Source organism: Hypanus sabinus, chromosome 12 (genome assembly GCF_030144855.1).
Source record: "Hypanus sabinus isolate sHypSab1 chromosome 12, sHypSab1.hap1, whole genome shotgun sequence".
Classification (NCBI taxonomy): Eukaryota; Metazoa; Chordata; class Chondrichthyes; order Myliobatiformes; family Dasyatidae; genus Hypanus; species Hypanus sabinus.
The window spans coordinates 11,582,556-11,598,419 of record NC_082717.1 but is presented as its reverse complement, the minus strand read 5'-3'; the positions used below and the strand labels follow the sequence as shown (position 1 = coordinate 11,598,419).

The window sequence follows — 15,864 nt, the reverse complement described above, 5'->3', positions numbered from 1 at the left end:
CCGGAGTATTAAAGAAGCGCTGACTGTCATCACTCAACGTAATTCTGAGATTCGCTGGGTATCTTAAAGCTTGTTTAAGTCCAATCGAATGAATCTCTGCCATCACCGGTTTAAAAGCGATTCTCGCCCTCATCACCTCGAATGAATAATCTTCAACAATACGAAAATTGTTGCTTCTGTGAGAAATCATACCTTTCTGACGAGCTAATCGAATTAAAAGCTCTTTCTCCCGAGGATAATGGAGACGGACAATCACAGCTCGTGGCTTGTCTCTCGCAGCCGAAAATCTCGAAACTCTGTGGGCACGATCAATAGTAGGTTTAGCCCGCAAAGCGTCCTCGCCAAATATTTCCCACAATAAGTTAGAGAAATATTCAGTTAAGTCACCAGACTCAACATTTTCGGGAAATCCAATAATACGCAAGTTCTGTCTGCGAGATCGGTTTTCAAGATCGGTGATTTTAAACTTATTCTGCTCCACTATTTTAGCGGTCGACCGTAACTTCTCCTCCAAAGTTTCGATTGTACGTATTTTTTCACAAATTATCTTGTCAAGAGCCGCAAACTTTTCTTCATGCCATTAAATATCTGCTGCCTGCGATTGAAGCTTGGTATCAAATGATCTAACGACTTCTTCAAGCTCAGACATTTCGCAGTAAGTTTATTTTCCAGACTTGCAAGTTTAGTATCCAGTTTAGTATCCAGAAGACTGGAGATTGCATCGAGAGATGTTGGGTCTTTAGACGATTTCTTAGGTACAGACATTTTAAGTTTGAAAAAATTAAATCAAGTATTATTTTAAAAAAGAAATAAATCGTAAATATCAACCCATGTAATTAAGTACGAAAAGATTTGATTAAAGGGTGATTATAGCTTAAAAAATGAAGAGCGCCTAAAAGGCAGATGTCTACGTCGCCATCTTGAAACTCCTCCCCCTGGAATCATTCTCATGAATCTTCTCTGAACCCTCTTTAATGTCAGTATATCCTTTCTAAAATAAGGAGCTCAAAATTGCACACTATGTTCCACGTGTGGTCTCATGAGTGCCTTACAGAGCCTCAACATCACATCCCTGTTCTTATATTCTATACCTCTAAAGATGAATGCAAACGTTGCATTCACCTTCTTCACCACCGACTCAACCTGGAGGTTAACCTTTAGGGTACCCTGCACAAGAACTCCCAAATTCTTTTGCATCTCTGCATTTTGAATTCTTTTCCCATCTAAATAATAGTCTGCCCATTTATTTCTTCCGCCAAAGTGCATGACTATACACTTTCCAACATTGTATTTCATTTCCCACTTCTTTGCCCATTCCCCTAAACTATCTAAGTCTCTCTGCAGGCTCTCTGTTTCCTCAACACTACCCACTCCTGCACCTATCTTTGTATCATTGGCAAATTTAGCCACAAATCCATTAATCTGATTGTCCAAATCATTGACATACATCATAAAAAGCAGCGATCCCAACACCGACCCCCGTGGAACTCCACTGGTAACCGGCAGCCAGCCAGAATAGGATTCCTTTATTCCCACTCTCTGTTTTCTGCTGCTGAGTCAATGCTCCACTCATGCTAGTAACTTCTCTGTAATTCCATGGTCTCTTATCTTGCTAAGCAGCCTCATGTGCAACACCTTGTCAAAGGCCTCCTGAAAATCCAAGTACACCACATCTACTGTGTCTCTTTTGTCTACCCTGCTCGTAATTTTCTCAAAAAATTGCAGCATGTTAGCTAGTTTTCTTTTCACGAAACCATGGTGGCTTTGGCCTATCTTGTCATGTACCTCCAGGTACTTTGTAATCTCGTCCCTAATAATGGATTCCAACAACTTCCCAACCACTGATGTCAGGCCAACAGGTCTATAGATTCCTTTTTGCTGCCTCCCACCCTTCTTCAATAGCGGAGTAACATTTGCAATTTTCCAGTCATCCGGTACAATGCCAGATTCTAGCGATTCTTGAAAGATCATTGTTAATGTCTCTGTAATCTCTCCAGCTACTTCCTTCAGAACCTGAGGGTGCATTTCATCAAGTCCAGGAGATTTATTCACCCTCAGATTATTAAGTTTCCTGCGAACCTTCTCAGTCATAATTTGCACTGTAGGTCAAAGGGCCTGGTTCTGTTTTCTTTAGATATACAGCATGGAAACAGGCTCTTCTGGCCTAACAAGCTTGTGCTGCCCAGTTGCACCCATGTGACCAATTAATCTACAAATCCTAGGTTTTTGGAATGTCAGAGGAAACCAGAACACCCAAGGAAACCCTAGTGGTTGTGGGGAGAATGTACAAACTCCTTACAGGCAAAAGTGGCAATTGAACCCGGTGTCACTAATGCTGTAATACCATTGCGCTAACTGCTACACTATGGTGCTGCCCTGTTTTCCTGCTGTATGAATATGAAATGTGAAACTATCCATAAAATAGGGACAAAAGTATATGATCTAAATAGTGAAAGTTCAGAGCTGTGAGATGCAGAATGATTTGGGTCACATGCTGTATGACTTATAAAACACTAACATATACAGTAGATATTGTAAATTATAGGATGACATCAGGCTTTGAGGCAGCTCAGTAGCAAACTAGTAGACTTGTTGCCTCTCAGCTCTGTTGAGCTGGATTCAATTCCAGCTTTGCAATACTCTCTGGCTGGAGTTTGCATGTTTAGCTGTGGCTCTGTGGGTTTCTTCCTGGTGTTCCTGTCTCCTCCCACATTTCAAAAGCCTGCATATTAGTAGGTAAATTGGCCTCTGTGAATTGCCTGTGGTGTGTAGGTAGCAGGTAGAATCTTAGAGGGTGTGTGGAGTCAATGAGAAAGATTGGAGAATAAAATCAGATTAAAATAAGTGGGGGATTACATCAACTTGATCTGCTAAGGAGTCTGTTTCAATGATATATAACTCAATGGCTGTACGGGCAGCACGGCCACATAGGGGTCAATGCATCAGTTTACAGCGTCAGCCCTAAGTTTGGACTTTAATTCCCTCTGCTGTCTGTAAGCAGTTTATATGGTCTCCTTGTGACCATGTCAAATTCTTCTGGGTGTTCCAGTTTTCTCCCAAATCCCAAAGACATACAGTTAGTGTGAGTTGTGGGCTTGCTACGTTGGTGCTGGAGGTGTAGTATCTGCCCAATCCAATTCTAGCTGATTTGATTTGATACCATCAACACATTTCACTATATGTTTCGATGTATATGTGACAAGTAAAGCTAAATTTTTTTTTAAAATGTGTTGTCATTTATTGCCAAGAGAATTAAATAGAAATACAGAGGATATACTTTAGTTGGGTAGGGTATTGGTGAAACCATATCTGGAGAGCTTTGTACAGTCCCTTTTATTTAAAGAATCAGGTGAAATATTGGTGGTATATTCAAAGATTCAAAGTATGTGAGTAATATACAACTCTGAGATTCATTTTCCCACAGACAACCATGAAACAAAGCAAACCATGGAACCCGTTCAAAGAAAGACATCAGCCCCTCCCATGCAGAAAAAAACATTGTGCATATGGCAACAGAAAAATGTCTGAGAAACACAAAACCGAAAGTCCAGGCATATTCGGTACAGCTCAGTGCTTGTTACCTGGCCACCCTGATTCAAAGTTGCCCTACGTACCAACAAATAAAAGGAGCAACCAGAAAGACTTCATAAGGTGAACTACAGAGTCCAATCCACAGAACACACCGATTAAACCTTGCCCGAGACCCAGAACTCCAGCACCAACCTCTGACAGCATCAAGGGGAATTGAGGGACCATTCAAATGCAAGGAATATAGATTAATTGAGCTGAGAGCAAAAATACTGAGGTAATGTTTATGGGTCAGTTCATTGTCTGTTCAAAAATCTAACGGCTGAGAGAAGAAGCTGTCCTAAAATACTGAGTGTGTGTTTCCAAACTGTTGTGTTTCCTCCTTGATGTTGAGAGGAAGACATTTCTTGGGTGGTGGGTTCTTAAAGATGGGTGCTGCCTTTTTGAGGCATCGCCTTCTGAAATCCTTTTGGAGGCAGTTCAGAGAACGCTTATTAGACTGATTCCTAGAACAAACAGTTTGATCTGTAAGGAACAGTTGGACAGGCTAGGTTTGCATATACATTCAGACCCCTCTTAACGCTGAGGATGGGTTCCTTGGAGGTGGAGCACTATATAAATTGGCACTACGCAGGGTCATTATAACAGTAAGTAAATGGACATGTGTGCCTGATTAAAAAAAAATCAAACTTGAGATATTATTTTATGTATATGCAGTAATTTGTGGAGTAACAAACACGCAAATAGGCCCAATCTATAAATCAGTGGAGCAGCAACACATCATAGCAGCAGCGAAGAGGAGTGGATGCAGGTTAAATCTTAGATGTGGGACCAGACTGTGGATCCTCCTCTAACTTTGGCTTTTTCTTCAAGTAGGCATCGAGATTTGACTGCCTTTTAAGTTTCCTCGTGAAGCAGTTCTCGGTAGCAGGAAAACCTCTTTTTTCCTTATTGTTTTGCTGGGTCATTATCGATGAACTGGTCCATGATTTGTGTCATCGTGGTGATGCTAGTGCTGAGGAATTTTGTGGTGAGTTCTTTGCTGATGTTTCCTCTTCTCCATCCATGTCCACCCAGGACTGGTTGCTCTGCCAATTCTGGAAGTTCTTCAGTTTTAAGGATCTCACCATGAGAACGCAGCAACTCTTCAACATTGCCACCATTAACATATCACTTGCAGCTTCAAATCCATGTTAATAATTTTCCTAGACATCTTAAAAATACTACTCTCACTGAAAGTTGCAGGCCATTTTCCGGACATTATGGTTGAAAAAAATAGAATAAATTTGTGAGGGAGCAAGCACATTTACTCTTGTGGGGGAGGCTGAGTGTGAACTAATACATGACGGGCTGTGAGTGGCTCAGATTGTATGTAAAGCACTCTTATTGGCTGATTAAATATTTACTGTAGAGGCAGCTGCTCTTGAGAAGTTTTAAGTGCTATATAGAATTAATTTTTTGTCATTTAAAAAAATTTCAATAAAGAATTAATTGCATTGTAATGAATCAGTGTTATGTGGGGTTTAGGTGTATTGGAGTTTAGAGTCATAGACTCAAAAGAAAGTACAGCACAGAAGTGGCCCTTCAGTCCATCAAGTCCATGAGAGAGAACTTGAATGAAATTAATATGATCCTGATGCAGTTGGACAGGCTGGATGAGGAGAGATGTTTCCTCTTTTGAAAGAGTCAAAATCTGGGTGCCATTATTTAAAGATGGGGTAATCCATTTAATACAAAAAATACAGGCTTTTTGAAAGAATTCTTTCTCAAGGATTCTGAGTCTTTAGAACAATTCTATAGGAGGCAGTATTTTTAAAGCAAAGTTAGATACATGATATAGGGTCCAAGGTGAAGGATCTTAGCCCAAGACGTTGACGAAAGATTGATGCTGCCTGACCTGCCGAGTTCAAAGTAAATTTATTATCAAGGTATATTCATCTCACCATATACAACCCTGATTCACTTTCTCACAGGCATTCACAATTAATACAAAGATGCAATAACACACAAAGATGGATAAACAACTAATGTGTAAAGGTCAACAAATTGTACAAATACAGAAAGTAAGCATAATAATGATAGATAACAAAGTAATAAATAATATTGAGAACAGAAGTTGGAAGTGAGTCCATAGGTTGTGTGGAATCAGTTGGGACCTCGGAGTGAGTAAAGTTATCTGTTTTGGTTCAGGAGCCTGATGGTTGAAGGGCAAATGTTGAACATTCCTGATCCTGGTGATGTGGGACCTAAGGCTCCTGTACCTTCTTCCCTTTGGCAGCAGCAAGACAAGGGCATGACCAGGATGGTGGGGGCCTGAGGATGGATGCTGCTTTCATAAGGCAGTGCTCCTTATAGATCTGCTCAATGATGGCAATGATGGCATCTCATCTGTGATGGACTGGGCTGTGTCCTCCACCTTCTGTTCCTCCAACATTTTGTGTTTTTTACTCTGGATTTCCAGAATCTCTCGTGTTTAGATATTTGATATTTGTTGCGGTGTAAAGTTACGTTGGGGTGAATGAATGTTGAGGCATCTAATTGCCTTGAAACCAGATTCTTCCATTGGTTTCAGCCCAAGAGTGTGAATGGAAAGATGATATTTATTTGTAAACTTGTTTATTATTGTCATATGTACAGAGCTGCAACAAAAAGTATACCGTATCATTTCATTACAATAGTACATTGAGTCACTATGGGGTAAAACAATAACAGAATACAGAATAAAGTGTAACAGTGAGAGAGAGAGAGAGAGTACAGTGCAAGCAGACAATAAGGTGCAAGGTCATCATGAGATAGATTGTGAGGACAAGAGGCCTCCTTGCTATGCTGGGGATTGTTCATTATTTCTGTAACAGTCCTTGAGCCTGGCGGTACATACTTTCAGCTTTCAAGGTTCTTTTTTCTGCTGTTTATCGATGATCTTCATCATTACAAATGTTTATGGCTACATGGTAGTGGGGGTGGAGGTATGTCTCTTCCAACGGAGGTGCAAGGTGCTCCTTCCCTCTGCTAGCCTGCAGATCACCCTTGGCAAGGTGTAGCACCTGCATAGCCCCCCCCCCCCCCAAGTCAAGGTCAAGTGAAGACATGGGAACAGCTAGTGCAATATCACAAATCCTGGTTGTGCGACTACTGACTCCTAGCAGACAAACTCTCAAGTGTGTTGATAGTAGCTGGAGTGATCCGTCTTAAAAAGACACTGCCCAGAAGAAGGCAATGGCAAACAACTTCTGTAGAAATATTTACCAAGAACAGTCATAGTCATGGAAAGACCATGATCGCCCACAATATACGACAATGAATGAATGATGGCTACCTTATATATCTTGTGTCATTTTCTGTCATTTGAACTGTTACAGATTTTGTGTGTATTTCTCTGCACCATCCTTAAGATGTTTTATGATTGTGCAGGTCGCCTTTATGCCATGCAGACTGGAATGAAAATTGACAGTAAAACGCCAGAATGCCGTAAGTTCTTGGTGAAGCTAATGGATCAGTTAGAAATTGTAAGTATTGATTTAAAATACTGTCATTAAAAATAAAATATTAAAATTTTATTCATGAACACAATGATTTGAGGCCATCCATGGTTCTTCATCAATAGCACAGCAGGTTTTTAAACCAGACTATAGGAGTGTAAGTTAATTTTCACTTCAAATTGAGAAATCATTAAATCTACCTAGTCCCATTGACCTGCACTCAGACCATAGCCCTCTATATCCCTACCATCCATGTACCTATCCAAACTTCTCTTAAACTTTGAAATAGACCTCACATCCACCATTTGTGCTGGCAGCTCATTCAACACTCTCAGACCCTCTGAATGAAGAAGTTCCCCCTCAGGTTCCCTTAAGCTTTCGCTTTTCAACTTTAACCCATGACCTCTATTTGTTGTCTCACCAAATCTGAATGGAAAAAGCCTGCTTGCATTTACTCTATCTATATCCCTGATAATTTGGTATACCTCTATCAAATCTCCCCACAGTCTTCTACATTCTGGGGAATAAAGTTTTAACCTATTCAATCTTTCCCTGTAATTCAGGTCCTCAAGTCCTGGCAACATCTTTGTAAATTTTCTCTGCATTCTTTCAATTCTATTTACATCTTTCCTCGAAGTAGGTGACCAAACTGCACATGGTACTCCAAATCACCAACATCTTAAACTATTTCAACATAACATTCTAACTCCTGTACTAAATATATTGATTTATGAAGGTTAATCTGCCAAAAGCTTATGAACTTATCTACCTGTGACATTATATTCAAGGAATAATATATCTATATTTGCAGATCTTTCTGTTGTACCACACACCTCATCCATTTTTTAAAGTTACGTTTGGTTAAGTAAAGCTTGCAACAGAGAATTATAGTAGATATTCTGGGAATATTCTCGGTTTTTTTTCGGAATGTAGAGTAAAGAGCAAGGAAGTACAATGGGAAACTACAACTTTACATCTGCTACAGAAGGGCATTTAAACTGTGATAGATTGCAGCTGAACTATGGACATTGCATTTTATAGTAAGAAAGTAGAGTGGAAACATAATTCAAAATTCAAAGCTGCCCAAAAAATGTCACTGGAAATGACCAGCTCCGTCTTGTATAATTCAGGAGACGCCCATTATTTTCAGAATTTATCCATGTAGATAGGTTAGGCATAAAATATTTAATATTTAATTTGTTTCTTTGTGGTTAAATCTACATTTGTAAATTTATCTGCCTGAAAGTAAATTAATTAGCAATCACAACAAATTCTTGAAATGACATTGCCTCATATATTTTCAAGAACCAAAGTTGGGGTTATTGTCATCTGCACATATATGCACAGTTGCAATGAAAAACTTACTTGCAGCAGCATCACACACAGGTACAAAGCATCAGATAGCAGCATTAATGAGACAAATATAAATTAAACATAATTTTTACAAAAAAGAACACAACTAGAACAAAGCAAAAACAAAGTCCATTGTAATGCTTCATAAGCACAAGAGATTCTGCAGATGCTGAAAATCCAGAGCAACACAAACAGAATTCTGGAGGAACTGTGTGGGTCAGACAAAATCTGTAGAGAGAAGTAATATTACCTGACCTGCAGAGTCCCTCAAGCATTTTGTGTGTGTTGACCGTTGTAATTCAGAGTAATTAAACTGGTCAGAGTGTTGCTAAACTGTTAGTGATTAGGGTTGTACCAGTTAGTTCAAGAACCAAATGGTGGAAAGGGAGTAGATGTTCTTGAACCTGTGGTGTGGGACTTCAGTTTTAATTGAAAATCCTTCATACATTATCTAATTTTTATTGCTTGTTTTGCTGTATCACTTCTGTATTAAATCTTAACCTCTCTGTTTTGAATGACAATGCAATATAGAAAGGGTTGTTGGTAACATCATTGAATGCATTATAAATAGCATTGAGGACTTGTCACTAGGGCAGCAGGCTGTTTACTGTGCTGTTTACTATACTATTTACTGTTTACTTTTTATCTGTGCTGCACATTACATGGACTTTGAATTATATTTTATTAACTACTTGTAGTAATATTTTGTTTTATGTGCTGTGTGTGATATATGTAGTGAAGATGCACCATAGACCAGGGGAATGCTATTTAATTTGGTTGTATATATGTACAGTAAGATGACAATAAACTTGAACTTCAATTCAATGTGATAAATTGTGAGAAGACATTGCATAAATCAAAAAAAAGTCAATTTTGTTATGTGCATAACCTGTGTACAAGTATCTACATCTTCATCATCATAAGATGTAGGAGCAGAATTAGGCCATTTGGCCCTTTGAGTCTGCTTCACCATTTCATCATGGATGATCCATTTTTCTTCTCAGCTCCAATCTCCTGCCTTCTCCCCATATCCCTTCATGAACTGACTAATCAAGAATCTTGTTGTCTCTGCCTTAAGTATACCCATTGACTTGGCCTCCATAGCCGCTAATGGCAACAACTTCCACAGATTCACCACTCTCTGGCTAAAGAAATTCCTCCTCATCTCTTCATCCAGAAGGACACCCCTCTATTCTGAGGCTGTGTCTTCTAGTCTTAGACTCCCCCACCATAGGAAACGTCCTTTCCACATCCACTCTATCAAGGCCTTTCACCATTCAATACATTTCAATGAAGTCACCCCTCATTCTTCTCAATTCCAGTGAATACAGGCCCAGAGCATTCAAACGCTCTATCTATGACAAGCCATTCAATCCTGGAATCATTTTCGTGAACCTCATTTGAACCCTCTTCAGTTTCAGCACATTCTTTCTAGGATAAGGGGCCCAAAATTGCTCACAATACTTCAAGTAAGGCCTCACCAAAGCTTTATGAAGCCTCAAAATTACATCCTTGCTTTTATATTCTAGTCCTCTTGAATTGAATACTCACATTACATTTGCCTTCCACAGCACTGCCTCAACCTGCAAAGTTACCCTTACAGAATCCTGCATGAGGACTCCCAAGTCCCTTTGCACCTCAGATTTTTAAAATTTTCTCTCCATTTGAGAAATAGACTACCCTTTTATTTCTTGAACGAAAGTGCATGTTCATAGACTTCCTGACACTGTATTCCATTCTAGCACTTCTTTGCCCATTCTCCTAATCTGTCTGAATCCTTCTGCATCCTCTCTAATTCTTAAAAGCTACCTGCCCGTCCACCTATCTTTGTATTGTCCGCAAACCTGCCACAAAGCCATCAATTCCGACATAAGAAGCAGTCCCAACACAGCTCCCTGTGGAAAACCATTAGTCATGGGCAGCTAACCAGAAAAGGTTCCCTTTATTCCTAATCTTTGCCTCTTGCCAATCAGCCATTGCTTTATCCATGCTCGTATCTTTTGTGTAATACCATGGACTCTTAACTTGTTAAGCAGCCTCGTGTGGCACCTTGTCAAAGGGCTTCTGAAAATCCAAGTATACATATCCACCGATTCTCCATTGTCTATCCTGCTTGTTATTTCGTCACAGAATTGCAAAAGATTTGTCAGGCAAGATTTTCCTTTAAGGAAACCGTGCTGACTACGGCCTATTTTATCATGTGCTTCCAAAGACCCCTAAACCACATCCTTAACAGTCAACTCCCATCATCTTACCAACTACTGAGGTCAGACTAACTGGTCTATAATTTTCTTTCTTGTGTCTCTTTCCCTTCTTGAAGAATGAAGTGACATTTGCAATTTACAGTTGCAATCCTCTGGAACCATGCCAGAATCAACTGATTCTTGAAAGATCATTGCTAATCCTTTCACAATCTCTTCAGCCATCACTTTCAGAATCATTTGCCTTTCTGAGACACCACTCCTTGAAGATGTCCTGGATACACTGTAGGCTAGTACCCGAGATGGAGCCAACTAAATTTACAACCCTCTGCAGCTTCTTTAGGTCCTGTGCAGTAGCCCCCCCCCCCCACCTATACCAGACAGTGGTGCAGCCTGTCAGAATGCTTTCCACAGTACATTTATAGAAGTTTTTGAGTGTATTTGTTGACATACCAAATCTCTTCAAACTCTTAATGAAGTATAGTTGCTGTCTTGTCTTCTTTATAACTGCATTGATATGTTGGGACCAGTTTAGATCCTCAGAGATCTTGACACCCAAGGACTTGAAACAGCTCAATCTTTCCACTTCTGATCCCATTATGAGGATTGGTATGTGTTCCTTTGTCTTAACCTTCCTGAAGTCCACAATCAGCTCCTTCATCTTACTGACATTGAGTGCCAGATTGTTGCTGCAGCACCACTCCACTAGTTGGCTTATCTCACTCCTTTACACCCTCTTGTAACCATTTGAGATTCTACCAACAAAGGTTATATAATCAGCAAATTTATAGATGATATTTGAGCTATGCCTAGCCACATAGTCATGGGTATAGAGAGGGTAGATCAGTGGGCTAAACACACACCCCTGAGGTGCACCAGTGTTAATCATGAGTAAGGAGGAGATGTTATCACCAATCCGTACAGGCTGTGGTCTTTCAGTTAGAAAGTCAAGGATCCAATTGAAGAAGGATGTAGAGAGGCCCAGGTTCTGTAAATTCTCAATCAGGATTGTGGAAATTATGGTATTAAATGCTGAACTATAGTCAATGAACAGTATCTTGATGTAGGTGTTTGTGTTGTTCAGGTGGTCTAAAGCCATGTGAAGAGCCATTGAGATTGTATCTGCCGTTGACCTATTGTAGCGATAGGCAAATTGCAGTGGATCCATGTCTTTGCTGAGGCAGGAGTTCAGTCTTGTCATGACCAACCTCTCAAAGCATTTCATCACTGTAGTTGTGAATGCTACCAGGCAATAGTCATTAAGGCAGCCCACATTAATTTTCTTGGTCACTGGTATAAGTGTTCCCTATTTGAAGCAAGTGGAAACTTCCACCCATGGCAGTGAGAGGTTGAACATGTCCTTGAATATTTCCGCTAGTTGATTGGCACAGGTTTTCACCCTCACTTCTTGCGTGGAATCCTACGAGGGTGAGTCCATACACAGTCGGTATTGTTTTTGTCAGCTTTAAGCAGCGATAGCTCATTTAAATGCATTAAGACATCTTTGTTGACTGTACTGACCTTGGAAGGAGGTGTGATTTTTAGCTGTATCAGGCTGAAATGAGAATATTTAATCGTATCCATTGAGAGTTCTGCTGCTACCTGAGTCGCTCCTAGGCACCTGGGCTTTTCCTTCTCAAAATTCAGGGCAAATTCAATCATACTACGTTCACTTTCCCCCAAGGGTTCTTTAACCTTAAACTCTCTAATCAATTCTGGTTTATTGCACAACATCCAATCCAGAATAGCTGATCCCATAATGGGCTTAACCAAGAGCTGCTCTTCTTGTAGCCATTCTAGAAATTCCCCCTCTTGGGATTGAGCACCAACCTGATTTTCCCAATACCCCATGAGTATTGTAACATTGCCCTTTTGGCATGCATTTTATGTAGATCCCATCTTCACTGCTGTTTAGGGGGTCTGTATATAACTCTTATCAGGGTCTTTTTACCCTTGCAGTTCCTGTTCCCACAATGATTCAACACTTTCCAACTGTATGTCACCTTTTTCTAATGATTTTATTTCATTTTTTTTATCAACAGAACCATGCCATCCCTCTGCCTTCCTGCCTGTTCTTTTGATACAAAATGTACGCTTGGACATTAAGCTCCCAGCTATAATCTTCTTTAAGCCATGATTCAGCGATGCCTGCAGGGTCATACATGCCAGTCTGTAGCGTCACTACAAGTTAATCTGCCTTGTTCTCTGTACTGCACAATTCAAATATAATACCTTCAGAATGCTGGAAGAACTCAGCAGACCTGGCAGCATGTAATCACCATTGCAGTCCTCTTCATGTCCTTTTTCTTCTGAGACACAACACCAGACTCAGTGCCAGAGTCCCGGTTACTGCAGCTCTCCCTGGTAGGTCATCCCCCTCAACAGTATCTGAAGTGGTATACTTATTATTAATTGGAATGGCCACAGGGATAATCTGCATGGCTACTCATTTCCCTTCCTTCTCCTGGTAGTCACCTAGTTACCTGCCTTCTGTAACCTAGGGTGACTGCCTCCCTATAGCTCCCGTCTGTCACCTCCTCATCCTCCCCTATGAGCCGAAGGTCATTGAGCTGTAGCTCAGTGCACCTGGTGGAGTGGACGTCGTCATCGTATTCCGATGGACAACCTGGTGCAGATGTGGTTATTGAGAGACTGGAGGTCAAACACTGCCCCTGGAGCCATTCTCACTGCACTACTATGACCTAAGATGAAAAAGAGAAACTTAGAAGATAATTACCCCACCCAAGTCTGATGAACCAAAACCACTCCATGCACTGGACCACTTGCACTTAGGTGCAGTGCTGTAAGATGTGGGTGATGATGCTCTCTGTGACCATGATTGTTCTTGGCAAATGTTTCTACCAAGCCGTTTGCCATCCCCTTCTTCTAGCTAGTGTCTTTACAAGACGGGTTACCCCAGCCCTTATCAATGCTCTTAAGAGATTGCCTGACGTCAATGGTCGCATAGCCAGGACTTGTAATATGCACCGGCTGCTCATATGACCATTCACCACCTGTCCCCATGGCTTCACTTGATCCTGATCGGAGGCTAAGTGGGAGCTACACCTTACACAAGGGTATCTTGCAGGCTAGTGGAGGGAAAGAGTGCCTTGCACCTCTTTTGGTAGAGATGTATCTCCGCATGTATAGATAGGTGCAATGAAAAATTGACTTACAGCAGTATCACAGACACATACATCAGATTAGCAGCATTCACAGAAAAAACATAAACATAAATTATGCATGATTTTTACGAGAAAGAACACAATTAGAACAAAGCAATAATGAAGGAAATGCAAAGTGATCGGAGTGATTAAGTTTGATTAGATTCGATTCATTTATCACATTTTGAAGTTTCTTTGGTCAGTGTCAACCATAGATGTTGTGTCCTAGCTCTCTGGATATGCAAGCCAGGGCAGTACAATATGAAGAGTAAGTTGTTTCCCATGTAGCAGGCTCTCCTCTCTCCACACAGATAAGCGATGAATCCAAAGGAATGGCAGAGAACATTACAGCTTGGCACCAGTGACACGCAGGAGTTTCTGGTCAGCTTTGAACTCAAAATAGGACTGTCTTGGGGACTCCAACTCTGGATTTTTCCCTTGGGGTTTACTCCTGAAACCTTCCCCATTGGTGGCTACAGCAGAAGTTCGAGTTCAGAGTTTTCCTTCTCCTAGATAAGCTGCCAACCACGGCTGATGAGCTCATCTGCCCAAAGCAAATTTTTAACGCACCAGTAACGTGCCTTTGCTCCCTTTTCCTGTCAGTAGAAATGGTTCTGTCGGGCTTAGTAGCTAAGTCCAGGAGCTGGACTTGGTTGTCAAAGTCTATTTGAGACGCAGTCCGTTGGGGGCATTTAATAGGTAATAGGAGCTTGTCCCCATTACCAACCCTAGGTTGTAACAAGGAATCACATATATATCAAAACATACAGTGAAATAAGCCATTAGCATTAGTAACCACCAGGGCCTAAGGAAAGTGCTGGGGCAGCCCACCAGTGTCGCCACACATTCTGGTGTCAACATACAGTAGCATACACAGAATGTTTAGCAGAGCAGTACTCAGGCAGCGTACAACGAGCAAAACAACAATGATACCAAGACAAAACGACAACAGCAAAAGAAGCTCCTTTCCCACTCTCCCATCCACACGCTTAAAGAACCAAATGGTTGAAGGGAAGTTGTAGTTCTCAAACCTGGCGGTGTAGGACTTCAGGAATGTGGGTAAACAGTAATTTTGTTGAAGTGTTCTGAGATTAAATGAAAAGATATATTAGATAGAAATAGTTATGGAAATTTGGAGGGCATAGCTTAAAAATTGAAGCCAGACTCTTTCAAGTGCAAGCCTAAGAACTGTTTCTTCCAATAAGTGATGGTGGAAATTTAGAACTTGCCTTGGAAAATGCCAGTTGATGCCAGGATCTCTGTGCATATTCCGTGACTGATTTGTCAAACTCTTCAGATATACTGAACACCAACGCAATGCTTTTGCAGAGAGTTCCTCACAGCAGCATCTCAGCTCAACCAGGAGAGGCAATATGTTACCCCTGTTACTCCTATAAATTGATATAATAATAATGAGTTTCACAGGAATGAGAATCGGGAGCATTTATATTTGATTGGGGCAATTGGGAGGCTAATTTTTGAAACTATTTGGATAGTATCTGATTGCTTCATTATAGGAAGGATATGAAAGCATTAGAGAGGTGCACAGGTGACTTACCAGAATGCCACTTGGATTAGGGGTGTTGACATGAAAATAGGGCATGTGAGTTCAGGCTTTTTCTCTTTGGAGCAAAGAAGGTTGAGAGGTGAATTGATAGAGTTGTACAAGATGATAAAGAGGCATAGAATTAGTGGATAGCCAGAGGCGACTTCACAGAGCTGGTATGGCTAATATGGCCATAATTTTAAGGCGATTGAAGCAAGTTATGAGGAGATGTAGAAGTATGTTCTTTACACACAGCGTGGTGTGTACATGGGGCGTACTGCCAGGAGTGGTGCTAGAGACAACTACATAAGAAACATTTAAATAACTTAGATATGAGATGTGGGAAGAACCCTATGCAAGGTCAACCCATGGAAGGCTGCTGGACCAGACAACACTCCTGGTAGAGTGCTCAGAGGATGTGCAGACCAGCTAGCAGATGTTCTCACTGACATCTTCAACACTTCCCTGAGCAGCACCACCGTTCCAACGTGTTTCAAGGCCGCCATCATCGTCCCCGTGCCGAAGAAATCTTCAGTGTCCTGCCTAAATGACTACCATCCCGTTGCACTCACATCCATCATCATGAAGTGTTT

At 40.9% G+C, this 15,864-nt stretch overlaps 1 protein-coding gene across 1 annotated transcript in view; it reads left to right on the top strand.

The window, feature by feature from the left end:
- The window catches only part of vta1 (vesicle (multivesicular body) trafficking 1), a 306,723-nt gene that overhangs the window by 108,887 nt on the left and 181,972 nt on the right, over positions 1–15,864 (top strand). Inside the window, exon 2 of the mRNA XM_059985541.1 lies at positions 6,940–7,034. Within this exon, the coding sequence (XP_059841524.1) occupies positions 6,940–7,034 (95 nt within the window). The remainder of the gene's footprint in view (positions 1–6,939; positions 7,035–15,864) is intronic.